General features: G+C 38.9%; 1 protein-coding gene across 9 annotated transcripts in view; it reads left to right on the top strand.

Moving 5' to 3' along the window:
* The window catches only part of GABPA (GA binding protein transcription factor subunit alpha), a 40,056-nt gene extending 34,653 nt beyond the window's left edge, over positions 1-5,403 (top strand). For all 9 annotated transcript variants that reach the window (XM_055421813.2, XM_055421758.2, XM_055421795.2 and 6 more), the window contains one exon: positions 1,766-5,403. In XM_055421813.2, coding sequence (XP_055277788.1) covers positions 1,766-1,994 — 229 coding nt within the window. In that variant the 3' untranslated portion in view covers positions 1,995-5,403. The remainder of the gene's footprint in view (positions 1-1,765) is intronic.
* Positions 5,404-27,837: the final 22,434 nt, after the last annotated feature.

The raw sequence follows: 27,837 nt of genomic DNA, 5'->3' as shown, positions 1-27,837 counted from the left end.
CAAAAAGAGAGACACAAGACTATGCCCAATGTGTTACATCTGTTACTGGGAAAGTGGACATAACCATTATACTTTAGCCATTCTGCAATTAGGGAAAGAGGACTGTTTACTGCATGTAGTTTTTTGTTAATGGATTTTCGGTTACACTGAGTTACTTTTATAATAAAGTAAGTCCTATTAAATGTGATAGTTTATACCACCCTTACTTTTGCATGTAGTTGTTTGTTTTGTAACAACTTTTCATCAAATGAGTGCAAATGCACACAAATGGGCAGTACAGTTTTAAGATAAAGTCTCCAAAATCTGTCAGCCCGGAAGTTTTGACTTACCTTTTTTCCTGTTAATTGGAATTGGCAGTGCACGTGTGTGTTTGTCTGTTAGTTGCTCAGTCGTGTCAGACTCTTATGAAGTCCTCTTTTCTGTTTTTCTGGTCCTATATTTTCTTTTTTTTTTTTTTAACCTTTTGCTTACAGTTTTGAGGCTCCCCTATTGGTTTGGAGAATTTCTCTGGAAGGAGAGTTTTTAATATATTAAAATGATAAAGATGAAGGCATAGATACGTAATAAAGCTTTTGTACGAGACAGAAAAATAGGCATTCCAACAACCAGAGAATATGTATATTAAATTTTTTTATTCATACCATATGGGTTCTTAATTATCACCGTAGCTTCTATTTTATAGTAGGGTATATGTGCCAGTCCGGAGAAGGCAATGGCAAGCCACTCCAGTACTCTTGCCTAGAAAATCCCATGGATGGAGGAGCCTGGTGGGCTGCAGTCCGTGGGGTCGCTAAGGGTCGGACGCGACTGAGCGACTTCACTTTCACACATTGGAGAAGGAAATGGCAACCCACTCCAGTGTTCTTGCCTGGAGAGTCCCAAGGACAGGGGAGCCTGGTGGGCTTCCGTCTGTGGGGTCACACAGAGTCGGACACGACTGAAGTGACTTAGCAGCAGCATATGTGCCAGTCATTGTGTGCTAATAAGCACATAATCCTTTTAATCTTCAATAATTCTGTTCAGTTCAGTTGAGTCGCTCAGTCGTGTCCAACTCTTTGCAACCCCATGAATCACAGCATTCCAGGCCTCCCTGTCCATCACCAACTCCCGGAGTTCACTCAAACTCATGTCCATCGAGTCAGTGATGCCATCCAGCCATCTCATTCTCTGTCGTCCCCGTCTCTTCCCACCCCCAATCCCTCCCAGCATCAGACCCTTTTCCAGTGAGTCAACTCGTCGCATGAGGTGGCCAAAGTATTGCAGTTTCAGCTTTAGCATCAGTCCTTCCAATGAACACCCAGGATTGACCTATTAGGATCCTTTAAATCTCATTTTATGAATGAGGAATACAGGCTTCGAGCAAACAAATGTGGCTTTCCTGTGGTCACAGGAAAGATGTGAGGTTTTGAATCTTGGCATTCTGATTCAGACTCCTTGTTCTTGGATTCTGTTACTGTTCCTAAGGTTTTTTGGTTTTGCTTATAGTGTTTATTTTTAAATTCAGTGTTTCAGCATAATTTTTGAGAAAATGTTTTGAAGATTTAGTCCATAAAATTTTAGAGTACTTAGCACTGAAATTTTAGTGACTATTTTAAAGTTTCTTTGGATAGCAGCGTTAAATATTTCTATGTAACCTCATTATTAGTTGCTGTTGTGATAGACATAATACTAGGCTTCTGTTTATGGAATAATCTGAAGTATTGTAAGAAGTCCAAATTTTAAAACAATGTTTATATGGTCGTAATGCAGCTTCCTCTTTTTAAAGGTATTATTACGATGGGGACATGATTTGTAAAGTTCAAGGCAAGAGATTTGTCTACAAGTTTGTCTGTGACTTGAAGACTCTTATCGGATACAGTGCAGCAGAGTTGAACCGTTTGGTCACAGAGTGTGAACAGAAGAAACTTGCAAAGATGCAGCTGCACGGAATCGCCCAGCCAGTCACAGCAGTAGCGCTGGCTGCTGCGTCCCTGCAGGCAGAAAAGGATAACTGAACCCAGGACCTTCTGGGAGCCCAAGGTCGTTCTTAAAATGTTAGAGCAAGTATTGCTCTTCCTTTGTTACTGAATTTGAATCTTCTTTCATTTCTAGACTGTACAATCTGATGCATGATTTTTTTTATAAATATTTCATACTCTTGTGAATTTGGATCTTTTTACTTTGAGCATATATTTTAGAATATGTGTATGTTAAACAATCACCACAATGTCTTTAGGCTGGTTCATTGTGGGATAGTTTGTTAACAGTCAGAAAAGCTAAACTGGTCAGTATTAATGTCTAGCCCTACCAAAAATAGCCAGTAGCATCTGAGGATGAAAAATAAATGAAATATCTCCAGGAAACAGTCTGGCTTAACTATTAATATTTTTGAAAATATAACTGTTTCCCCTCTCTGCTGCTTTAGATGTTGCTTTACATAAAAACCAGAAAATGGAATTTTTCACAGCTGAAGCATGTATGCCTGTTTCATCTAATCAAGCAGAGCTAAAGTAATCATATCCAATAAAATTATAATATTAATAAAATTACTAAGAGTATCACGTTATTAAAATAATTTATATATTTCAAGAAAAAGACAGTAAAAAAAGACTGGCAGAAGAGCAGTGCTGAAGAAAGAGATCCAGGTTTAAATCTGGCTTTACTCAAAAGCCAATTTTAAGGATTTACTGTATAGATTATTCATAATGTCAGGCCAAGAATTTAAATTATTATAAGATAGACATTAAATCCTAATAAACCAACTATTACAAAAATTCTCAGATGATCTCTGTTTTTCCTGTCAGAGATTTAAAAATCTGAAAAAGTATACCTCAACCAGAAATAAAATTTTGGTTTAGTTTGGTTTGTTATGGCTCCCTTTTTTAAAAAATTAATTAGCCTATAGTGCTGGTTTATTATACAAAACAGCTTTCATAGTCTTATCTTTCTGATGAAGACTTTAAATCAGTCAGCAGTACTTGATCTTTCAAGACATGAGTGAATTACTTACTTGCAAATAGTTCTAAAAGGAAAATTTGACCTCCAGTACAGGCAGTCTTCTCTTAAAATTTCCCATTTTTTTAATTTTTTCCTTTGAATATTACATATGTGAGTGTACAAATATCTGTATACACGTCCACTTGGCCATCTTATAGACACACACACACGCATAAATATATGTAAACACATATAAACGATGACATAATATTCAAAAGGTGATATTTCAAAAGTCGCTTAGAAATCCTTTAAAAATTAAATAATTCTTACATACATGAAACTCTTTTCCTGCTACAAGCCAACACTGAACAGAAATGGCTAGAAATGTCTTTTTTTCTTGCTTGCTTTGCTTGGTTTCCTTACTTTTTTTCTCTTTGCGTTTGTTTTAAAGTATTATGCACAAATCATGATAGGAGATACTTTAATGCTCTTATAGCAGAAGACTGATTCTCAAATATTACTTTATGTACCTTCTCCCTCATCAGATTCTTCTTTAAATCCATCCCCTAAACAGCTTTATAAGAGCTCATTTAGTGCATTTAACTAACTAGGAGGAAAGGGCCACAGTAATGCAAGGAGTCACTGTTGGCAGTTGCTGCCCCCAGTACTAAATAGTGGTTTGGAAAGAACCATAGGAGCAGGGATCTTAGGAAGAGGGAGGAGGGGAAGGTGTGTGTGATCTCCTTTTCTGATAACTTCAGGTCATACTATTAAGTGCTACACTGTGGGACTACAACATGTTATGTCGGTTCACTTATGGTATTGTATTATGTCGAAGTCCTTTAAGAACAAGCAGTAGAAAGAATAAAGTTTGTAATTTCCATTTTTACCTTTTTATAAACACAGAGTAGACTGACAAACTGTTCGTTCAGCTTGGGTGCTGTGATTGCAAGAATATCTGAGTCAGAATAGCAATATGATACAGATATTCTAGTTCAGATAAGGTAGCTGAAAAGAGGGCTTTTCACCATCATGGTCTGGGAAGTTGACAAGTCAGTTACAGTTTTAAATTATAATGATAAAGTCTACTTTCCTGTTATATTATCAAGAGATTAAAATTATTCACTTTAGACTTAAAATACTTTTTGAGGGAGACATTATGTTAAAGTTTTAACCAAGATGACAGATTTCCGTTATATATATCTCAACGATATGTGATTCATGGGGTTGCAGAGAGTTGGACACGACTGAGTGACTGAACTGAACTGAACTATATGTGTATGTATTTTAAAGCAAGGAATTCTCCTAGATCTCTAAAAATCAATCTATTATTTCTTTTTTTATTTTTCCCCTGTGTTCCTCAGGTACCTTAAAAAAATTCTTTTCACTTCCTTCATTTTGCAGTTTTTCTTTTATTCCTTGTTATCATTTGAACAGTCAGTTCTCAAACACGATCTGATGCTGTTTCTTTTTTCTTTTTGCCTCTCTCCATCACTTTATGCATCATAAGCAATGAGACTAATTTCCCCAGTTGATTCAAGAAACTTCCGTTACTTTGTCTCAGCTTATAAACTGTGTCCATTGTGCTTATTGAGGTTGCAGTTATCAGAAGCCAAGTAGCCTTTTCTTTTATTGAAAGATAACTTGTATTTTGAAAGAAAATATAATTTATGCTATTCATTCTTTGCTCTGATTTTATGAATAAATTCTCCATAGGAGAATTTCTAGTATATCAGAGGAGGAAAGATAAAATTACTGGTCATTTCTATACTATATAAGTATAAAAATAATGAAACGTTCATTTTTGTTTTAAAGCTTTTTCCACATGAGATTCTCATTGAGCCAATTTTCATACGTATCTTAGTAGCCTGAAGTTTAGGAATTTGTGTTGGCATCAGAAAATCAAACAGATCAGGCAAAATTGCTGTGACTCATCACATTTATTTTTGTGACAGTCCATGTCAGTTAATTAGGAAAGATTGTTTGTTTTTTTTTGCCCCTGATAAATGGTGAAATTCAAGAATGATATTTCTTTAAAGGGTTATGCCTCCAGATATTTTTGGTGAGGTCTGCTGTTTTTCATATTCATCATTTTATGCTACTGCCTTTTAAAAAGAACTAATGTATCTTTGAAATAGCACAGAAATGTTTTAAATTTCATAATTTCAAAATAACCTGTGACTAACTTAATGTCTTCATATCTAGAGGGTATAAAAATATTGATATTTCAGTGATGTTTCACTTGCTGCCAGAAAAAAATATTCTCAATCTTTTGTAAGAGGGAGGAGGATTTTTGCATACATTTTTACTCTTTAAATAAAGACACTTATACTGTCATAATAACAATTATGTATTTCTTTGTGGTTTTTATTTTTTTTTGTAATTTTACATAAGACAGTTATTTTCTATTTTTACTCAGATAAAAAATATTTGTGCATAAAATGTAAAAATAGTAAAATGAGAAAAATAAAACTATTATACAGTATATTTCTGTGTTTTTTAGAAGTTTTTTCCCCAGCATACAGATATTCTCAAATTCCTGGGATATTTGGTTAGATGAAAATGTGACAGTTCACATCTGGTGTATTATACATGTGATTCCCATATACTTTATTTAAAAACTATTAATATCAATTTGGAAAGAACAGATTCCACTGAACTAAAATTAGGTGTTAGAGAGTTTATTCTTTTTAAGAAAATAAATGAAAACCCCATAAACAAAGCTGAACTATTTCAGAATAGCAACAGAAGAAATAGTAACACTGAGTACTTGTCAAAAGGCAAGTTGATGATTGTTAGAAATACTTAGTCAATTTTGTTAGGTTTCCTTTTTTGTTTGTTTTAAATTATGAAAAATCGCCTCTTCATGTTGGCTGTGGGTGCTTCAGCCAGGAGCAGAGTGTAGAGGAATCAAAGGGGAAAGGAGAAAAACCTTCCTTTCACTTTTGTTTATGGTCAAGCAATGATCACGTTTTAACTGACATGCTTTTAAAAATGGTTTGAGTAGAATAAATTGCTTTTCACACAATCTAGTTTTATCTAGTTTGAAATGATGAAAATCATCAGGTTTATTTGTTCTCCCAAGGCACTTATTTTTTTGTGTGTACAACTGTAAAGCTTAATTTGCAAGCTAATGAGCACCTATTTCAAAGGCTTTCTTTTTTTTTTACTAAAAGCAAACATTTAGAACACTGCTTTTAAAGCTTTCTTTAGTGAAAGTGAAAGTCACTCAGTTGTGTCCAACTCTTTGCAACCCCATGGACTATACAGTCCATGGAATTTTCCAGGCCAGAATACTGCCTTTCCTTTCTCCAGGGTATCTTCCCTACCCAGGAACTGAACCCATTGCAGGCTGATTCTTTACCAGCTGAGCCCCAAGGGAAGGCCAAGAATACTGGAGTGGGTAGCCTATCCCTTCTTTAGCAGATCTTCCCGACCCAGGAATCAAACCGGGGTCTCCTGCATTGCAGGCAGGTTCTTTATCAACTGAACTATCAGGAAGCCCTTTTATTTCCAATTAGAAACAAACTTTTATAAAAAGTGATTTAATGGAAGGAGGAGGAAGTAAGTTTTTTAGTGGGTAGAAAGTTTGTTTTACAAGATGACAAAAGTTCTAGAGATAGGCCACACAATAATGAGTATACTTAATATTACTAAATTGTACACTTAAGTGTGGGCAAGATGATAAATTTTATGTGTATTTTACAATTAAAGCTTTTATTAAATTCGAATCTAAAGATTCAATTAACTTACCAATTAACAGAATACAGAGAAAAAATACACTATCTTAGTAGATGCAGGAAAAGTATATGTTAAAACTCAACATCCATTCATGGCAAAACCTCTGGGCAAGCTAGAACTAGAAGGGAACTTGTTAACAATACAGAGCATGAAAAACCTACAGTTAGTATCATGCACAATGGTTTGTTTTCCATCTAAGATTTGCTTGCTTGCTCAATCACTCGGTCGTGTCTGACTCTTTGCAACCCCATGGTCTGTCCATGGAATTCTCCAGGCAAGAATAGTGGAGTGGATTGCCATTCCCTTCTCCAGGGGATTTTTCTGACCCAGGGATCAAAGTCAGATCTCCTGCATTGCAGGCAGATTCTTTACATCTGAGCCACCAGGGAAGCCCAAACATCAAGTATTCCAGGCCAGAATACTAGAGTGGGAAGCCTTTCCCTTCTGCAGGAGATCTTCCCAACCCAGGGATTGAACCCAGGTCTCCCACACTGCAGACGGATCCTTTACCAGCTGAGCCCCCAGGGAAGCCCAAGAATACTGGAGTGGGTAGCCTTTCCCTTCTCCAGCAGATCTTCCCAACCCAGGAATCAAACTGGGGTCTCCTGCATTGCAGGTGAATTCTTTGCCAGCTGAGCTAGCTGGGAAATCTAAGGTTTGGGGAAAGGCAAAGAAATTCTGGGCTTCCCCGGTAGCTCAGCAGCATGCAAGATACATGGCTTTGATCCCTGTGTCAGAAAGATCCCCTAGAGGAGGAAATGGCAACCCATCAGTATTCTTGCGTGAAAAATCTCATGGACCGAGGAGCCTGGCAGGCTACAGTGCATGGGGTCATAGAGAGTCGGGCAAGACTTAGTGACTAAACAGCAACAAAAGAAATACTTGCTCTCACCATTTCTAGTCAACACTATACTTAAGACCCTACCTGGAAATAAGGCAAGAAAGAGAAGAAGCATATGTATTGTAGGAAATGAATCTGCAGAAGACATCAAATGTAATGAAAATCCTAAATAGATTTTTTTTTTGAAAAAAAAAAACTAGGATTAGTGAGTTTAGTGAGGTAAGATACAAGGTCAGTATACAAAACTCAGTTGCATGCTAGCAACAAATAATTGGATATTAAAATTAAAAACATGAAGTGATTAGGGAAACAGCAAAATTTATGTAAGACTAAGAAAGTGTAAAGATGCATATCGTAATTATGAATTGGAAGACAGTTTTATAAATGTTAATTGTCTCTAATCCATAATCAATTCAAAGTTCTGGTGGTTTTCTTTGTAAACAAACATCATAAAATATATATGTAAATAATATGTAAATACAAATGACCCAGAATAGCCAAAATAATTTGAAAAAAAATATGAACTTGAACCATCTATAGAAAGCTTTGCTATTCTTATACTGCAAGATACAATGAGATCAGGATAGATATGGATTAGCGAATAGAATTGTCCAGAAATAGACTCACACATACATGTCTAATTGAGTTCTGATAAAGGTAACAAGGTTCCTGAAGAGGGAAGAGATAGTCTTTTCAATAAATGTTATGACAACTGTATATATTTATGGAGAAAAGTGAACCTGTATCCTTACCTCATGTCACATAAAAATTGGATGGCTAAAGATGGATCAACCCAAACAAAAAGTCTCAAACTCCTTGAAACTGATACAATGTTGTCAATCAGCTGTACCTCAGTTTGAAAATAAAAAATCTTGTTCAGTTGCTCAGTTGTGTCCAACTCTTTATGACCCCATGGACTGCATCAAACTTGGTTTCCCTGTCCTTCACCATCTCCTGGAACTTGCTCAAACTCCATTGACTTGGCAGTGCCATCCAATCATCTCATCCTCTGTCGTCCCCTTCTCCTCTTGCCTTCTACCTTTCCCAGCATCAGGGTCTTTTCCACTGAGTTGGCTGTTCGCATGAGGTGGCCAAAGGATTGGAGCTTCAGCTTCAGCACCAGTCCTTCCAATAAACATTCAGGATTGATCTCCTTTAGAATGGACTGGTTGGATCTCCTTGCAGTCCAAGGGACTCTCAAGTGTCTTCTCCAACACCACAGTTCTAGCGCATCAATTCTTCAGCGCTCAACTTTCTTCACAGTCCAGCTCTCACATCCATACATGACTACTGGAAAACCCATAGCTTTGACTACATGAATCTTTCAGCAAAGTAATGTCTCTGTTTTTTAATATGCTGTGTATGTTGAGCTTCCCTGGTGGCTCAGATGGTAAAGTGTCTTCCTCCAATGCGGGAGACCCGGGTTCGATCCCTGGGTTGGGAAGATCTCCTGGAGAAGGAAACGGCAACCACTCTAGTACTCTTGCCTGGAGAATCCCAGGGACAGAGGAGCCTGGTAGTCTACAGTCCATGGGGTCACAAAGAGTCGGACACGACTGAGCGACTTCACTTCAGGTTTGTCATAACTTTTCTTCCAGGGAGCAAGCATCTTAATTTCATGGCCACAGTCACTGTCTGCAGTGATTTTGGAGCCCAAGAAAATAAAGTCTGTCACTGTTCCCATTGTTTCCCCCAAATCTTAAAACCTCTCAAACTTGTAAAACAAGAAAATTTTCATGACCTTGGGGTAGTCAAAGATTTCGTAGATAAGACAAGCAAAATCATAAACAAAATAGTGTAATAGGCCATCAACATCTTTTGAAACCTCTCTTTGAAAGACACTATTAAAAAAAAAGACAAAAACAGTGGAAAAAATACAAGCACTACACTTACAAAGTTCTTATTTCAAAAAAGGTATGTAAGACCATCCAGTAATATATGGTCAAAGTATTTGAACAGACACTTCACAAAAGATGTACAAATAGTATATGAAAAACTGCTCAGCGTTATCAGACTTCAGGGAAACACAAAGTCACACTTTACTACTGCTAAATACTCACTATAACTACTAAAAAATAAAAGTCTCACAACAACAATGTCATCTGTTGGTGATGACAGACTATGTGGAGTTCATGCACATCACCATTGAAAACGTAAAATAATAGCACACTTGTCACAACCCAGCAATTTCAATCCGAGAGAAATTTTTACCCATGAGAAATACAATATATCCACCAGAAGACTTGGACACTCACATTTATAGCAGCTTTAGTGGAAATACCACTCAGCAACAGAAAAGATTGAGCAACTGCTTCACCAACAACTCTAGAAAATGCATATCTAGAAAAAGCACAGAAGGCAGATCAGTGGTCACCTACGGCTGGGGATAGGGGATGATTTTCTGCACCAGGCACAACAAAATTTTGCGGGTTCATGAGCCCATCATACAATATGCTATGATTATATGGTGGACGAATTTTCCAAAGCTAATTTAAATCTATGAGCGAATGGGAGTATGAGGCTATATAAATTGCATCTCAGTTAAAAACGGAATTACTAGGGGGATTTCACTGGTGGTCCAGCAGCTAGGACTCTGTACTCTCAATGTGGGAGGCCAGGGTTCGATCCCTGGTTGGGGAGCTGATACCACATGTTGCAACGACACAGCTAAGACCCGGTGCAGCCAAATTAATTAATTTAAAAGATTTAAATACATTGAATTATTAGAATAAAAGAAAAAGATGAAAATACATATCCACTTTTTAAAATTTATCAGGTTCAACAGACATAGATTACTCTGGCACATTGCCATAATTGTTTCAATATCTGTCCTCATATACCTCTGGACAGATAACAAAAGTTCACTGACACTCATCTGCAGATCATATTGATGTTAGAATATTTTGTCATTAGATGATGAGCATCAGTTTTAGCTAAATGATTACAGCAGTGTCACTAGTGTTTGAAAGTTTCTCTGTAATCTGAGGAAAGCAAGGTTGTTAATCTTGGGGTCCATACTTCAAGACACAACTAACACTCAGTTAAGACCTGTATTATTTTGGGGAGTAATAGTAATTAGATATGAATAGAACAGTTAAAGATAGTAAACCATTGAGTGTTTTTATGAGCAACTACCTGCTCAGAAATCTATCTATAAGGTTGGTTTTACTTTATGGATAAAAGGATATGATACACATTCCATTAGTACATCCATCAACATCATTGACTTTTTATACAGTTCATAGCATTCTCACAGCTAGTATACTGGAATGGTTTGCCATTCTCCCCTCCAGTGAGTCACGTTTTGTCAGAACTCCCCACTCTGACCCGTCCGTCTTGGGTGGCCCTACAGGGCATGGCTCATAGCTTCATCAAGTTATGAAAGTCAATTAGTTGTGACAAAGCAATCCATGAAGGGCTGCAGTACTTTGACCACCTGATGTAGACAGCTGGTTCATTGGAAAACACCCTGATGCTGAGAAAAGTTGAAGGCAAAGGAGAAGAGGGCAATAGAGGATGAGACAGTTGGATGGCATCACCGATTCAATGGAACTTGGGGTAGCTCCAGGAGACGGTGAGGGACCGGGAAGCCTGGCATGCTGTAGTCCATGTGATCTCCAAGAGTCGGACACAACTTGGCGACCGAACAGTAACGGCAACAACATCATTGGGTAGTTGAACCAGAACGTTTGCTTGGCTTAGTGTTTAAAGGAAAAAGTTATGCATTAAGAATCCCATATTAGGATTTGTGTCTTTGGCTCTCAGAATATAAAATAGGATATTTTATTTTAAAGAAAATTCTTTAACTGTGAAAATCTACACTGCTGGTCTGAAATTTATTGATTAAGTGATTAAACAGATACAGAGTACCTAACTGTATGGAGTATGTGAGGCAGCGTGTCAAGGAAAGACAAGAAGAGCTAGTTTATAGGCCTCGCTTTGCCACTAACTGGTATCACCTTGAAGGCAAGTTGTCTAGCGTCTCGGCTCCTCCCTATCTTCCAAAGCTGGGATAATAGATACATTTGTCTACAATGCAGGTGTTTTGATAGGATTCACATGGAATTACATGGATGTACATGGAATCACATGTAATCCACATGGATTACATGGAATCACATGTAATTCGCATGGATTACATGGAATCACGTATATGAAATTATTGCATCTCAGTACTGAAGCAAAGCAATGAACTCTTGAAGAGCAGTAAACTTCGAAAGAGTTTAGCAAACAGGAGGTCAATCAGAAAGCTTGCAGAGATGAACTCATTCACCTTGGTGGACTTAGGGCTGAAATATCCCATGATATGTATTGGATAAACCTTTGTGCTGAGGGAAAAAGTCTTCCTCATATTTATCTTTGATGAAGAAAATTCACTTAGTTCATCCCTGTTGAGAAATAATACCAAAGGTCTTTGCAAACATAAATCAAAGTAAGATTGTTGTCTACATCTCACCTCAATCTGTGAAGATACCAGAATTTCCTGTGGCTATTTGATTTTCAAGTCATCGGCAGTATCTTTGAAACAGGATGACTCCAAGAGTTCTTTCTTTCTCAGATGAGAAACCGCTGGATTTGTATCAGCCTGTGGGACCTGTTGAGAGGAAATTAGACACATCTTGGAAGCTGGGAGTATGCTCTCTGAAAGTCAGTGATAGTCTCAACCCTAAATAAGGTCCTTGAAATCTGAGGGCATTGTGCTTTGGACATCTCTGCTTCAGAGACAAGATACTGATTTCCTCTTTATTTTCTCAAATTCACAAAACTTGATAGATTACCAGCTTGGTGTCTCATTGCGGTAGAGCATGAATAGGGATGATATTTCACTCTACTCCCTCTGATCGAAATGCTTCTTCTCTTTATGCTTCCTTTTCCTCCCACTTCTCTGCCTGTCATCCTCGTGACTTCCTGGGCAGTCCAGTGGTTAAGACTCCATGTTCCCAATGCAGAGGACATGGGTTCAATCTCTGCTGGGGAACTAAAGATCCCACGTGCCACGTGACATGGCCAAAAGATAAACGAAAGCAAAAAACCTTATCATCATTTATTGCCCAGAATCAAGTATTCCCTCCCGTTTGAACATACCTGCCTTGAATGATGCACACCTGATCTTCCCACCTCAACGGCACCTTCTTTCTGGGCTCAGTCCTGGGCCCCTTGTCTTCCTCCAACCTCACACTGATGACTGTAACTTTCCAAACCATCTGTGCACATGATCACAAATCTTCATATTCAAACTTGACTTTGCCCAGAACCCAAGAGAAATATCGACAGCTGCTTACAAGGGTGTATAATTGGACAGTTCAATCTAAATATGTGGAAGATGGTACTTTTAATTTTTCAACCCTCTTTTCTTCCTGCTAGTTTTACATTCTCAGTAAGTAGCTCCCCATCCACCCAACTGCTCAAAAGCAGTACTTAAATTTTTCCTTAATTCCTTCATTTTCCTTATCCTTACATCCAATCTATCATTAAATATTCTATCACTAATGTTTATCATAATAGAGAAGGGAATGGCAATCCACTCCGGTGCTCTTGCTTGGAGAATCTTGTGGACAGAGGAGCCTGATAGACTACAGGCCATAGGCTTACAAAGATTTGGACATGACTGAAGTGACTTAGGACGACAATATCTATCATAAAGTCACCCCCTCTCCTCCATCTCCACTACTACTAACTTATCATCAAGCCAAGAGTACTCATGAGGATTTCTGGAAAAGCCTCTTTTAATATAGTGAGTTATCCTGATTAATTTTAAAATGTCTAACCCACTTTGCTTTCCTGGAATTAGCCCTGCTTGGTCCTACCTAATGTATTTTTGTTTCAATATATTGCTATATTTGGTTTACGTGTATTTTGTTATTTTTTTCCCCCTGTGTTCATAGGGATATTGGTCTGTACTGTTCTTTTCTTGTCAGGCTTTGATATTGGGTTTATCTAACCCCATAAAATTTCTGGGTAATATTGGTACTATTTGTTCCTTAAATATTTGGTAGAATTCACCACTGAAACCGTCTAGGTCTAGAGTTTTCTTTGTGAGAAGACTTTTTTAAGTAACAAATTCAACTTTGCTAAATAGGTATGGGAAAATTAAGGTTTTTTAATATCATTTTAGTCAGTTTGAATAAGTTGATTTTTTTCCCCAAGAAACTTGTCCATTTTTTTTATTAAAATTTTTTAGTTTATTTGAACAAAAATTGATTGTAATCGGGCAGTGCCAAACCAGAAGTGGTTTAGGAGCTCTCTGCCAACAGGAACCAGATGTAAGACTTACACAGAAAAAAATGTGGAAGCAAAGAAAAAGAAAGTATTTGATTGGCTGTAGCTGAAAGCCTCCTTGTCTGTGATTGGCTGTCCCTAGTGTTTGAGTTTCCTAGCTTCAAGGCATTTACAGCACTAGATTTTAATGTGCTTATGTCCATGGACTAGAGACATATCAGTCTAATGACCTGATTATTTTTGTTTCTTTTTTTTAACTTTAAAAAAAAAAGCACAATGCCACAAACATTAACAGTTAAAATATCACCAAATGAAAAAAATACTATAGAATACACAGTTGCAAAAAGCTACTTTAAGTTATTTTACAACTGCCTCAAGCTGCAAAAAGAAAAAAAAAAAAACCCAATGCCTTACCTAAGTTATCCCTCTCTCAAAATAATGCCATTTATATTATAAACCACGAACTCCCCATCAAAAGATGGGAACTGCTTTTGTTAATTCATATATATATATATATATATATATATGACTGTATCACTTTGCTATACACCAGATTTTTTCCCCAAGAAATTTGTCCATTTCATCTAAACTGTCATAGTTCCTGACATAAAGTTGCTATTATCCTTTGAATGTCTATGGAATCTATAGTAATCGCTTGCTTTCATTCTTGATATTGATAGTGGATTTTTCTCTTCTTTCTTGGTTGATCTTGCTAGGAATCTATCAATATATTAATCTTTTCAAATAATCAATTTTTGTCTTGGTTAATTTGTTTTCTATTTGTTTTCTGCTTTATTGACTTATGCTCTTTATTGCTTTCCTTCTTATTCAGGTTTAATGCAATCATAATTTTCTGGTTTAAGGTGAAAGCTTATGTCTCTGATTTTACACATTTAAAAATTTTTATTATAAATATTTAAAACTGTGCATTTCTTCTAAACACAGTTTTAGCTGCATCACAGAAATTTTAGACTGTTCCATTTTCAAGATGAAAGTGAAAGTCACTCAGTCGTGTTTGACTCTTTGTGACCCCATGGACTGTACAGTCCATGAAATTCTCCAGGCCAGAATACTCGAGTGGGTAGCCTTTCCCTTCTCCCGGGGATCTTCCTGATCCAGGAATCGAACCACAGTCTTCTACGTTGCAGGTGAATTCTTTACCAACTGAGCTGTCAGGGAAGCCCTGATGATACTGTTTTCATGATAATTCCATGCAAATATATTTTAAGAGCTCTTATGAGTTCCTCTTTGCACCGTTGGGTTATTTCAAAATATGTTGCTTAATTTCAAACATTTGTCACAGTAGGTTTTTATAGTTGTAAAAATTTAAGAATAACCCAAATTTCTCACAAGAAGGTATCATTTGAGTTTATCATGGAAACCCATAAAAATTCAACCTATTAAAAATGATATTGCACATTAAACCACAGAACATATAAGCAATGTTTTATTAAAGGAAAAACAGGTTATGACATAGTATTCAAAATTTCAGTTTGAGAAATACATGCCTCTGTATCTACATATATAAATTGCACGTATTTATATACATGTGGCATTTACAGCACAGTTAATTTATAAGAAATGTGAATGCTGTTCCTTAACAGACTTTTTTCGACATAATTTTAAAAATTTTTATGATTTTTACCTATCGTCTAAATTTCTCTCATTTGCTTCTATCTTTTTTATTGCTGTTTCAACTCTCGGCTTACTCAGTGGCAAGCATCTTTTTTTAAAAAAATCATTATTTATTTTTGATTGCACTGGTCCTTTGCTGCTGCAATGCAGGAGACTTGGGTTTGATCCCTGGAGAAGGGAATGGCAACCCACTCCAGTATTCCTGCCTGGAGAATCCCATGGACAGAGGAGTCTGGTGGGCTACAGTCCACGGGGTCGCAGAGCTGGACACGACTGAATGACTGACACTGCTTCACTTTTTCACAGATATATAGATCTCTCTCTCTCTTCGTGTGTCTGCAGCTCAAAGGAGGGTCCTCACTTGGCCACACTGGCACCCTAATCTTGTAAATTTCTGTTGTTTATAAGCCTGCCCTCCCCAGTCTGTGGTATTATGTTATGGCAGCCTGAATGGGCTAAGACACGGGACTTCCTTAAACAAGTGTAAAACCATAAAAAGAAAAAGTGAGACAACATTTTCCAGACCTTGGGCATCAAGCAGCACAGGACAGGGATCCTAAGAAGGGGAAATATTGGAGGTATGCCCTGTGATTGCCCAGCTTAAGCCCTGGAGCAAGAGTCCAAGGAGCAGTGTGAGGGAGAGGAACTCAGGGAGACCCCACTGGGAGGTCAAGACAGGTAGCATTTGCATAGTGTGGTCCCAGAGCGAAGAGGGCTACACAGAGACGGAGCTTGGAAGAGGGGGTAAGGGGTTCCCTGGGAGGCTTCAGCTCATCTGTAGAAATAAGTGAGGACATTACCCAAGGCTGCGGAAAGATCCACCAGACAGAAACACAGGGACCAATGCTCGGAGTTCCCCCAGGGCCTGGAATAGTTGTTCCCACCCGCCAAAGAAGAAATCCTTGTATTCTAATTCATGGTATTGAGTATTCAAAAGACTATAGACTGAAGGCTGCTTTGGTTCCACCACCGAAGCTTAAAAACAAGCTTAGTCCCAGAACAAAGATTCAGATTCCTGGTAGGAGTTAAAAATAATATAACATTGCTTATTTTAATAATTGGCATTATTTTAAAAATTCTTAATCTTCAAATTTCAACTAAGATACTGATTTTCTTCCCCTAAGCTCTTCCAGTATTCTTTTAATGGCATTTGATACACCCTACATTTTATGGCTTTTGTCCAATTGTATCCTAAGTGGGTTTTGTCTAGTTGTTCTCTGTCCAGGAGGTAGAGCATCCAGGAATAATGTGCATTTGCAGCTGTCTTGCATTGTTGATGCCTTACATGTGACCTGGTTTCAAAAGCTTTATTGCCTAATAAATGAATGACTATTTCAAGAAAGCTTATCCAAAAGTGTTAAGTATTAATTGGATGTTAATTTGTATGATGAATTTACTTGGAAATCTACATTTTGAAAAATGTAAAAGCCAGTAGTGTAGAAAATGATTAATTTGGGGGTTTCTGTGATGCTCAGAAATTCCAGTTCCAACTTTTTCCAGCTGATGTCACTATGGCAAAGGTATCGCAAACATCTGGCATAAAACAGCAGAGAGAGGAGAACACATCTAATAATATGGCTGAATCAAGAGGAAGCCTGTATGCTGGGGGATGCTGCTAAAATGGGGATGGGGAACAAGAAAAACATTAGAACTCAGTTCTTGGAATCAGTGGCTAAGTGAATGCATTGATCTGATTTTAGAAGAGTCGGTGAAAAAGTAAGCAGATAAATCTGTAATGAGTTTGGAAGCTGTGGAAACTGCTGCTTTTTGCTAAGACACCACAGGTAAATCTTCCCCTGCCATGGTGTGTTGAGAGAGCTGATAACAGCCTTTCATCTGGCTTTCATCTGGCTTCCAGGCTCTCTACATGGACCCCTTGAGGCGAAATTTTCAGCAATGGGCGGGTGGACTGTCTCTCTTCCTCTTGGAAGGCAGGACGGAGAACAGAGTAAGTCCAATGCAAGGGCACTGTTTATTATAAGGAGTGTAACGGCTCAGAGTGTCTGAAAATTAACAGAAGTTGAAATAAAATATCTGCTTGGGCACTTTAGGCTCCAAAGTAAACAATAAGTCCCTGAGTTTCAGCAGCTGCGTAGGACCTCTTCTATGTGGTGTTAGTTGAAATGGCAAGGTAAAGGAACTTAGTAACTAAAACACTGTCCACAGCCACTTAATGGGTGTTTTTCTGAAATGGGAAAATACAGATCTGTTTTCCGATATTACTCAGCTGTGGAGGGATGCAAACAGATGTATTCATTAGCACGCCCTGCAGAGCATATTGTGATATGCACAAGTGGGAAGAGCTTGAGCTGAGGTTACACAAATGTTTTTTGTTATGAAACCTGCCTCCACAGGACCATGCTTTTCAAGGAGAATCTCATTTTGGACCATTTCCTGTTGTTACAACTTGATGTGAAAATGATTATTCTAATTAAGATAATAATAGGCTGCATTTTACCTTGTTTCAAAGAACAACTACTCTTGGCTTTTAAATTTTGTTTCTGTTTTTCTTCTGCCTAAAAGGAGGAAACCAAACCTGTCTAAAATTCAATTTTCCACGTCAAGATACTGGATGCCCCGGGTGAAGAAAAGGGTGTTTTGCAAAATCGAAGGAAATTCAAGGCAAGACTACGCGATGTGGTCAGGGTTCAGGCTGTAAGTAACTAAGCACAGCAACTCAGAGTTGCTGTTTCTGTTTCAAATCTGTGAACTGGTAATAATGATGAACATGGAGGACATTTATTTGGAATTCAGCCGGAGAAAATCAGAACTGTGCAGTCTTCATGGCCATCGACAGCTGAAAATGCTGAAGTACTCCATTGTTAAGTGTCATTTTGCCCAGAGAGGGACATCAGGCTGGGTTTTGATGGGGAAGGTATCAGTCCTGAGATGAAGCAATGGGGGAAATCACTCTCCCAGTGCTCTCATAAGTGTTTCAGAAACAGGAACTATTGCAGGAAGGGGGACCTCTCCCAGGGCCCAAGAGGGGGTCATTGTCTAACACTAGGAAATGAATTGTCCAAGGAGACACACATGCTGACTAAGCAAGAGACGTCATTGGGCCGGGGCACCTGGTGGAGAGCAGCAGGGTAAGAGAACTCAGGAGAATTGCTCTGCCACGGGGCCCACAGTCTTGGGTTTTATGGTAATGAGGTAAGTTTCCGGTTTGTCTCTGGCCGTCATTTTGACTGGAGGTCCTTCTTGGTGGCGCATACATCGCTCAGCCAAGATGGATTCCACCGAGGAGGATTCTGGGAGGTTAACAGGACATTTGGACTAAAGTCTCCTCTCTCCTTTTGACCTTTCCCAAATTCCTCTGAGAGGCTGTTAGTTCTGTATTCCTTACCAGAACCTCCCTCCAATTGTTAGATAACTCATGCAAATGGCTACTATCTTGTCTGGCCAGGAGGAGAAGTTTTAGTCAGTGTTTCCCCTCATGAAACCATGAAATGGGTTTTAAAGGCACAGAGAGGACCTGGGTCCCCATGGCCTTGACCAGGACTTGGTTACAAATGGACCTTGAATGGAGTTCCTTGACTAGGTGGCTAGGAAGATGCAGCTGACTCTAGAAAGCCTCTGAGAAGCACCTTCATCCCACAGAGGAGGCGGACAGAGAAACCCCTGGGAATGGAACACTAATAATGACCAGGGTAAAACAGAGCATAAAAAAGAGAGAGAGGAAATGTTGATTCCTAGTCACAGAATAAAATGTATACAAGAAAATGATCTTTATGAAGCAAAATTCTGTCAAAATAAATCTTGTTGTTCAAATTTGGGTTTAGTATTAACAGCAACACACTCGCCAGTTTGTCTGGTGGGTGTGTGTTGAAGCATTTTCTTCACCTAGAATTTTTTCAGTGATCTTTCTGGGAATTTTTGCAGTATCCCACGGTTTCAGCAAATAATTAGTTACAGGTCTGCTCTGTGCTCTGAGATACAAAAGAAGCATTTCTCACCCCTTTGTAAGACAAAACCGACCCATAATAAATTGAAATGAGATTCCAAGGATTTGGGGATTTCATAAAAGGGTAAAATTACACAAACAATACAAGGAAGGGTATATTATTCTCCTAGTACTGCTGTAGCAAGCACCACAGACCGGGTGGCTTAAACAGCATATTTTGTTTTCTCGCAGTTCCAGACACCAACAGTCCCCAGTCTAGATTGGTTCGTCAGAGGCTCCTCTCTTTGGCCTTCATGTCTGTGTGTCCCACGTGGTCTTCACTCTGTGTGTCTGAGTCCCAGTCTCCTCTGTAAGCTCGCCAGTCATACTGCCTCAGAGTCCATCCTAATGGCACTTCCCAGGTGGCTCAGTGGTAAAGAATCCGCCTGCCAATGCAAAAGATGCGAGAGGTGCAGGTTCAATCCCCGGGTCGGGAAGATCCCCTGGAGGAGGAAACGGCAACCCACTCCAGTGTTCTTGCCTAGAAACTCCCACAGACAGAGGAGCCTGGCGGGCTACAGTCCATGCGGTCACAGAGTCGGACACAGCTATGCACGCACACATGCCTTGGATCGACTGCTGTTTTTTATGAAGATCTGTGTGAGTGTTGTTGTTATCGATGCTGCTGTTCTTATTGTTGTTTCTGTTGAGAAGCTGTTCATTAGGGATCAGGAACTGAGACTTAATACTGGTGGAAACCATACGAAGCCTGATCTTCATTGCACAGGAAGAGGGAACTAGACTGGTCAGAAGGAATTCAGCCTGGACTGTGCTGTTGATCTCCTGTTAGTGGGGCTGCTATAACAGCAGAATCATCCATATTTGTAGAGATATTCTGGTATTGTGCTGATGTGTTCTGATGTTTCTTACAGAGGCACTGTGACAAATTCAAAGCCCAGTGGCCTAGGGTTTTGTTGAACAAAGGAGATATGCCTACCATCAATTATCCTAGGAAGAAATGCATTCTAACAAAGGAAATTAGGATTGATGGCTCAGTCCTTAGATTGGCTTGGGAGGAGGTGGGTGGATCCTGATTCTGTTGTCTACAGATTCTATAGATCTTCTGGTGGTAGGAGAGGACAGTGAAGTCAGGGGACAAACTCAAGGGTCCTCTTGGTGGAGGGTACTGTACCTCTCTCCTCATGGAGGACAGGCCAAGGTGCCCAGTCAGGATGACTCTTGTCTGAAGAGCTCTGAGACCAGCAGTATCCTTAGTAGCAAAAGGAAAACTGCCCATCTATTGCATTGAAATTATTTCCTGTAACTCCTGAGTCTGAAGACTGTAACTCATCTCATATGCATTTATGCTGGGAGCAAGTGAAGTCTTGGTTCCATGTTTGACCCATGCATGAAGGATTTGCAATCTTTAGACAAGATAATACATTACTCCTGATGTTATTTAAAACCTATATTTTGTTCATCACAGATTTTTTTCTGCATACACTTTAAAAAATATTGCATTAAAATATTATTTACCCCAATCACTGGGTTTTGTGGTGCCTTGGTAAATTTTACACCTTAGTATCAGTTCTGATTCCTTCAACTCTAAAATTCCAGGGTCTGTTTTACAGAGTTTTAAGTTTGGGAGTTTTAAGTTTCTGAGTTCACAGAAAATGAAACAAAGGATACAACAATAATGTTTCATATCACAGCTGGAAAAAGTTTAACAAAACACATAAAATATTTCATGACTATGAGAGCTGTCAGCATATATGTTAAAAAGTTTCTCAGTAAATGGTATTTAACATTGAGGGTAGAAGAAAGAAGAGAGAGAAAGGAAAAAACTATAGCTTTGGGGTGGCTATGGCAAATCTAAACATGACAGTCATGTGCACAAATCACTGGTAGCATGAAATTCTTGGCCTGAAACTGTGCATTCTGATATGATGTGTTTATGCTTATTTTTGGATGTAATACTAGGGCAAGTTGAAAATATTTCAACCCACACTTGGAATAAATCATTACAATGGAAATGTTATATCACATTCACAGCGTTTTCTTGAGTTTAGAAAAATATAATAATTACAATTAAATATCTGGAAGACTTCTGATTCCAGCTCCAAAATGTAAAGCAGTTGTTAAGTTACCACTCCTGTCTTCACAATAAGAAAAAGCCAAAAAATATTGAAAATTTATAAGTTTTCTTGGACCTATCAGAGAGTTGAAGTTGCAGGATGAACTACCATCTGAAACCTGGCAAGACAAGTGAATTCAGAGAACCAATATCTGCTCAATTCCACTCAAAGAGGAGTTAGTGGAGCTATATATAAACTGGTGGGAACACACTTAACTAGTAATCTTGATGAACTGCTTGAGACTTCATGTGGACGAGCTTGAGAGTTAAAACTCCTGGGGTCTAGTCTAAGGGGGAATTCCCATACTTTCAAAGGTTTTTTCCAAGCATCTCATCAGGTTCTCATGATAAACAGCCAAGAAAGATCCCTTCGCTGGCCTTGGCAGAGAGAAAGAGTAACTGCTAGGAAATATGCCCAGCATTCTCCATAATAAAGGAGACTCTTTAGTGGACAAGAATTTATCTCAACATGTGGCAAAAATGAATAGAATGGCAAGGAGAAATACACAAATCCACAGTTACAGATGGAGACTTCAACACTCCTCTCTAAGTAATTGATGTTTCAAGCAAGCAGAAAACTAGTTAGGATATGTACAAGAATACTTAGACTTCCATGGTAGTCCAGTGGTTAAGAATCTGCCTGTAAATGCACGGGACACAGGTTTGATCCGTGGTCCGGGAAGATTCCACATGCTATGGGGCAGCTAAGCCCGTGCACTGCAGCTACTGAGACCATGAGCCCTACAGCCAGTGCTCTGCAATCAGGGAAGCCACCAAAATGAGAAGCACACACACTGCAAGTAAGGAGTAGTCCCCACTTGCCACATCTAGAGAAATCCCGAACACAGCAGCGAAGACGTGGTACAGCCAAAACAATAATAAGAAGAAACAATATAGTTAACCGGAACAGCTCCATTAATCTACTGGGTTTAATTGACACAGAGTCCTTCATCCAAAATAACAGAATATACATTCTTCTCAATGTTACGTGAAGCATATATACACCAATTTAGACCTTGAAACCATGAAATAGATCCAAATTCTTAGGACACAGTGAAAGTAGTGCTTAGAGGGAAATTTATAGCATTAAGTACATATATTAGAAAAGAAGAAAGATTAAAAACCTGTGATATAAGCTCCCACCTTAGGAAACAGGAGAAAGAAGAGCAATTTAAGACTAAAGCAAGCAGAAAAAATAAAACAAAATTTTGAGTGAGAATCATTGAAATTGAAAATAGGAAATCAATGGGCAAAATGAAGAAAGCTAAATAAACTTTGGAAAATTCTGAAGGAGATGGGAATACCAGACCACCTGACCTGCCTCTTGAGAAACCTGTATGCAGGTCAGGAAGCAACAGTCAGAACTGTACATGGAACAACGGACTGGTTCCAAATAGGAAAAGGAGTACGTCAAGGCTGTATATTGTCACCTTGCTTATTTAACTTGTATGCAGAGTACATCATAAGGAACGCTGGGCTGGAAGAAGCACAAGCTGGAATCAAGATTGCTGGGAGAAATATCAATAACCTCAGATATGCAGATGACACCATCCTTATGGCAGAAAGTGAAGAGGAACTCAAAAGCCTCTTGATGAAAGTGAAAGAGGAGAGTGAAAAGGTTGGCTTGAAGCTCAACATTCAGAAAACGAAGATCATGGCATCTGGTCCCATCACTTCATGGGAAATAGATGGAAAAACAGTGGAAACAGTGTCAGACTTTATTTTGGGGGGCTCCAAAATCGCTGCAGATGCTGATTGCAGCCATGAAATTAAAAGACGCTTACTCCTTGGAGGGAAAGTTATGACCAACCTAGATAGTATATTAAAAAGCAGAGACATTACTTTGCCAACCAAGGTCCGTCTAGTCAAGGCTATGGTTTTTCCCGTGGTCATGTATGGATGTGAGAGTTGGACTGTGAAGAAAGCTGATCACCGAAGAATCGGTGCTTTTGAACTGTGGTGTTGGAGAAGACTCTTGAGAGTCCCTTGGACTGCAAGGAGATCCAACCAGTCCATTCTAAAGGAGATCTATCCTGGGTGTTCACTGGAAGGACTGATGCTAAAGCTGAAACTGCAATACTTTGGCCACCTCATGAGGCGAGTTGACTCACTGGAAAAGACTCTGATGCTGGGAAAGATTGGGGGTGGGAGGAGAAGGGGACGACAGAGAATGAGATGGCTGGATGGCATCACCGCCTCTGTGGACATGAGTTTGAGTGAACTCCGGGAGTTGGTGATGGACAGGGAGGCCTGGCGTGCTGTGATTCATGGGGTCGCGGAGAGTCGGACACGACTGAGCGACTGAACTGAACTGAACTGAATGAAAAACTGAACTCTAGTTAATAAAATTGTGTCATTATTTATTCAGTAGTTGTGATGAATGTAACATATTAATAATAGAGGAAACTGGGTGGGGGGCATGTGTATCTCTGAATACTTTTTGCTATCTTTGTAATTTTTTTTTAAAACCCAAAACTATTATAAAAATTATATTTCTTTTAAAAAATTAAATATCTAGCTTGAGAAGGTGATCTCATTACCAAACAAGCTGGCAGAACCTGCTTTTTTAGAGAGCTGTGAGAAAACACTAAAGTCCATATATAACATTTGGAATGGCGCACTTAGACCTGGCCAGTATTCTCAGGCAAGGCATATATTTCAGATTTCTCAAGTATAAAATTGTCTACAGTCTCTAAGCAGTCACCTCCCATCCATTTCCAAATGCAGCAGGATATAAATAAGTCTCTAGCATTTAAAAGATCAGATGTAAAAAAAATACAAAAGCAAGGACCTAGGGAAAAGATGGAAAAGTTATCTCTGGAAATAGAATTTAGAAAGTGAAAGTTCAGCATGACCACAGACTTGCAAAAACTGCTTAAGTTAACAAGAGCTGGCTTTTGGGTTTTTTTTTCCCATAAATAATTTTGAAAGAAAGATAAGAGGAACGTGTGTGCTCAGTTGCTCAGGCGTGTCTGACTATTTGTGACCCCGTGGACTGTAGCCTGCCATGCTCCTCTGTCCCTGGGATTTTACAGGCAAGAATACTGGATTGGGTTGCCATTTCCTTCTCCAGGGAACATGAACCACATAAAGTCAAATTTAAAATATTGTTATATCTTCTAGTTTTGGCTTTAAGAGCAGGAACACCCCAATTAGCAGGAACTTAAGATAGAAGGGCTTCCCAAGTGGCACTAGCGGTAAAGAACCTACCTGCCAATGCAGGAGACATAAAGAAATGTGGATTCCATCCCTAGGTCAGGAAGATCCCCTGGAGGAGGGCATGGCAACCCACTCCAGGATTTGTGCCAAGAGAAACCCATGGACAGAGGAGCCTTGTGGGTATGGTCCATGGGGTTGCAAAGAATTGGACACGACTAAAGTGATTTAACATGCAGTCAAACAAGACAGAAAGCTCATTTCATTCTCTTATCAAATTTAGAGGCAGATTGACCAGGGCTTGATTTCTTTGTTTGTATAGTAAAATTGATGACAAGAAATGGCAACCCACTCCAGTGTTCTTGCCTGGAGAATCCCAGGGACGGGGGAGCCTGGTGGGCTTCCGTCTATGGGGTCACACAGAGTCGGACACAACTAAAGTGATTTAGCAGCAGCAGCAGCAGTACCTGCTTCATAGGCTGTTGTGATGATGGTTATCATCATTATTTTAATTGTTACTCTGACTTTGAATGGGGAATGGATTGGGCATAAATGTGAGGGACAAAAGCAAGTTTTAAGACCAGGGACAGAACTTAACTCTCAGCAGGACAGGGTTTATACCACATTCTGTCCTGGGATACTGGTTATATGTTGAGAGTTTGACAGTTTTGAGAAGTAATTCTGGAAGGTACCACAAGTGCCCCCCAGTGCTATGGTAGGGGACAGATCAATGATTAATTTTAGTAGATTATATCAGGGTGTCTTGAGAAGTGGAAAACAACGGAAGAGTTCAGGAAACAAAATTTCATGACCAGTATCCACCAGTTGGCTTTCCCGGTAGCTTAATGGTAAAGAATCTACCTTCAATGCAGGAGACTCAGGCAATGCAGGATTCGAGGATTTGATACCAGGGTTAGGAAGATCCCTTGGAGAAGGAAATGGCAACCCACTCTAGTACTCTTGCCTGGGAAATCCTAGGGACAGAGGAGGCTGATGGGCTACAGTTCATGGGGTCGCAAAACAGTTGGACACAACTTAGCCACCACAGAACAACAACAAGCCACCAGCTTAAGCTACGCTACATCAGATGGGACTGCTTTTCTTAGGAAGGTAACAGCCCATACATCTTCAGATATCTCATTTGCATTGTATGCCACTTGCTTTGAAATATTATTTTCCTATTCATGCACCTTTCATTTTCTTATTCTAATAATATCCTTTTCCTAGTTTCTGGATGTGTCATCGGTCAAAGAGTGCTAACGTCGCACAAGTGTTCAGGACAGAAATTATCTTCACTTTACAGGTAAGAAAACATGTGGAAAGATGTTGAAAGTCAGGTTTATTCTGTAAGTCAGTGGCAGAGTCTAGATCTACCCAAAGTCGATGCTTTCTCTCTCACAACAACTTCCTTCCCAAAGTGCTGCTGTATTTTGGCTTTCAATATGAGGGGCTTATGTTTCTCTTTATGCTAAGCTAGTGAGTTTATTGGAGTAGAAAATAGCAACATACTTAGGTATTCTTACCTGGAGAATCCCATGGACAGAGGAGCTTGGTGGACTAGAGTCCAGGGGCTCTCGAAGAGTCAGACACAACTGAGCATCTGAGTAGCAGCAGCAGCAAGTTTATAGCATTCTTTGCACAAATAGCAATTCAACAGCTAAAAACATGGATGTTAAAAAAAAAATCTATGAAAGTTTTCCTAAGAGAATGGAGCATAAGATGTTCATTTATAAGGCTCTACCAGCCAACATATGTGTTGTGTATATACGTGTCTGTGTATATATTTAGACTCACATGCATGCATGCAACATTCACAGATCTCCCTATTTAAAAAGTACCCAAGTTCTTTCTGATCGGCAGCATAAAGAAACTACAGGAAAATGCAAGTTTAAGATGATTCCAGCCTTTTGATAATTGCTACCCGTAGTCACACAGCGATTTTATTCTCCATTCCATGCCTCTTGTTATTTAATTAGGAACTTGTCTAATATAGTTCAGGCTAAACACACACCATCACCATCACAGATACATTAACAAGTCAGGAATCAATATGGTGAACTCAGTCCAGAAGTCCTCAAGACTTTGAGTTATGTAGAAGCTATTTCTATTGTATTCAGTTCAGTTCAGTGCTCAGTCGTGTCCAGCTCTTTGCAACCCCGTGGACTGCAGCACGCCAGGCTTCCCCGTCCATCACCAGCTTCCAGAGCTTGCTCAGACACATGTCCATCGAGTCGGTGATGCCATCCAACCATCTCATCCGCTTGCACAGCTGCAGGGACAGGGGCCAATCTAGGTCGATCCAACTCCAAAGTCGATGCTTTCTCTCTCACGACTTCCTTCCTGAAGTGCTGCTGTATTTTGGCTTTCAATATGAGGGTCTTATGTTTCTATTGTATTAATGTTTTAAAATTTAGAACATTAACATTTCATTACATTCCATGTAAGAAATGCATACTGTAAGAAAAGCTTCCACTTCGGCATGAATTTCATTGGAGAAATGTCAGAGGCATCATACCCAGAGGGAATTAGAAACAGCATGAAGCTAAAACTAAAAATATGTTTTTCAGAAAAAATTTATTCCCTGTGGCATAATTTTTTCCCTCCCTATAACCAATTGCTATATGGAAATTAGATTCCTCTCGATTCTAGCAACCCCCAAGGAATAAGATCATCCTTCCAGCCAGGAAGGGAACTAGGAAAGATAAGTTGCTCTTTGACTTCAAAAATTCTATTTTTCTGCTGCTTTCTGTACCTGCCATTACTGGTTTGGCAAAATATTTGCCCTTTGAGGTTTTAATTTTCCTTATTGGTTGTTGAAATTCTCAAGAAAGTGAAAAGACTATAAGCCTGGACATAAAGCTGGAAAAACTCCCAGTTTTCACGAAGAAAAAAAAAAAAATCTCAAGACACTTAATAAAATGCTTAGTGGGCTATTTGCATATAGAGTCTTTTAAAATAGCATCTAATAGCCCCTGAACAGCATTGTTACAAACATATTTATCAAAGCATAGTTACTATGCCTTGCAACACTTTCAAAAAACTAAAATAAAATATTTCAACCATTAAAACTATATTTTTCCTTCTAGTCTCTTGACCTGGCATTAATACAGAATCTCCATTCAAGGGGGCCTTGTCTTTACACTTTGGGACCTTCCTTTTATTCCAAACATACAGCGGTAATAGATGGAGATAAAATGGAAAAGTAAAAAGACATAGTTATTATATTATACTCTAAAAAGGAGAAAAATAATTTGATGCAGACTACGAAGCAGCAAGAGGAGAGTGAACTGACGACCCAGGAGTGTGGCTCTG

The sequence above is a fragment of the Moschus berezovskii genome, chromosome 1 (genome assembly GCF_049115385.1).
Source record: "Moschus berezovskii isolate FMDL1 chromosome 1, NW_MosBer_1.0, whole genome shotgun sequence".
In the NCBI taxonomy this organism is placed as follows: Eukaryota; Metazoa; Chordata; class Mammalia; order Artiodactyla; family Moschidae; genus Moschus; species Moschus berezovskii.
The sequence above is the reverse complement of the archived record's forward strand: the minus strand, read 5'-3'. Positions and strand labels throughout refer to the sequence as shown.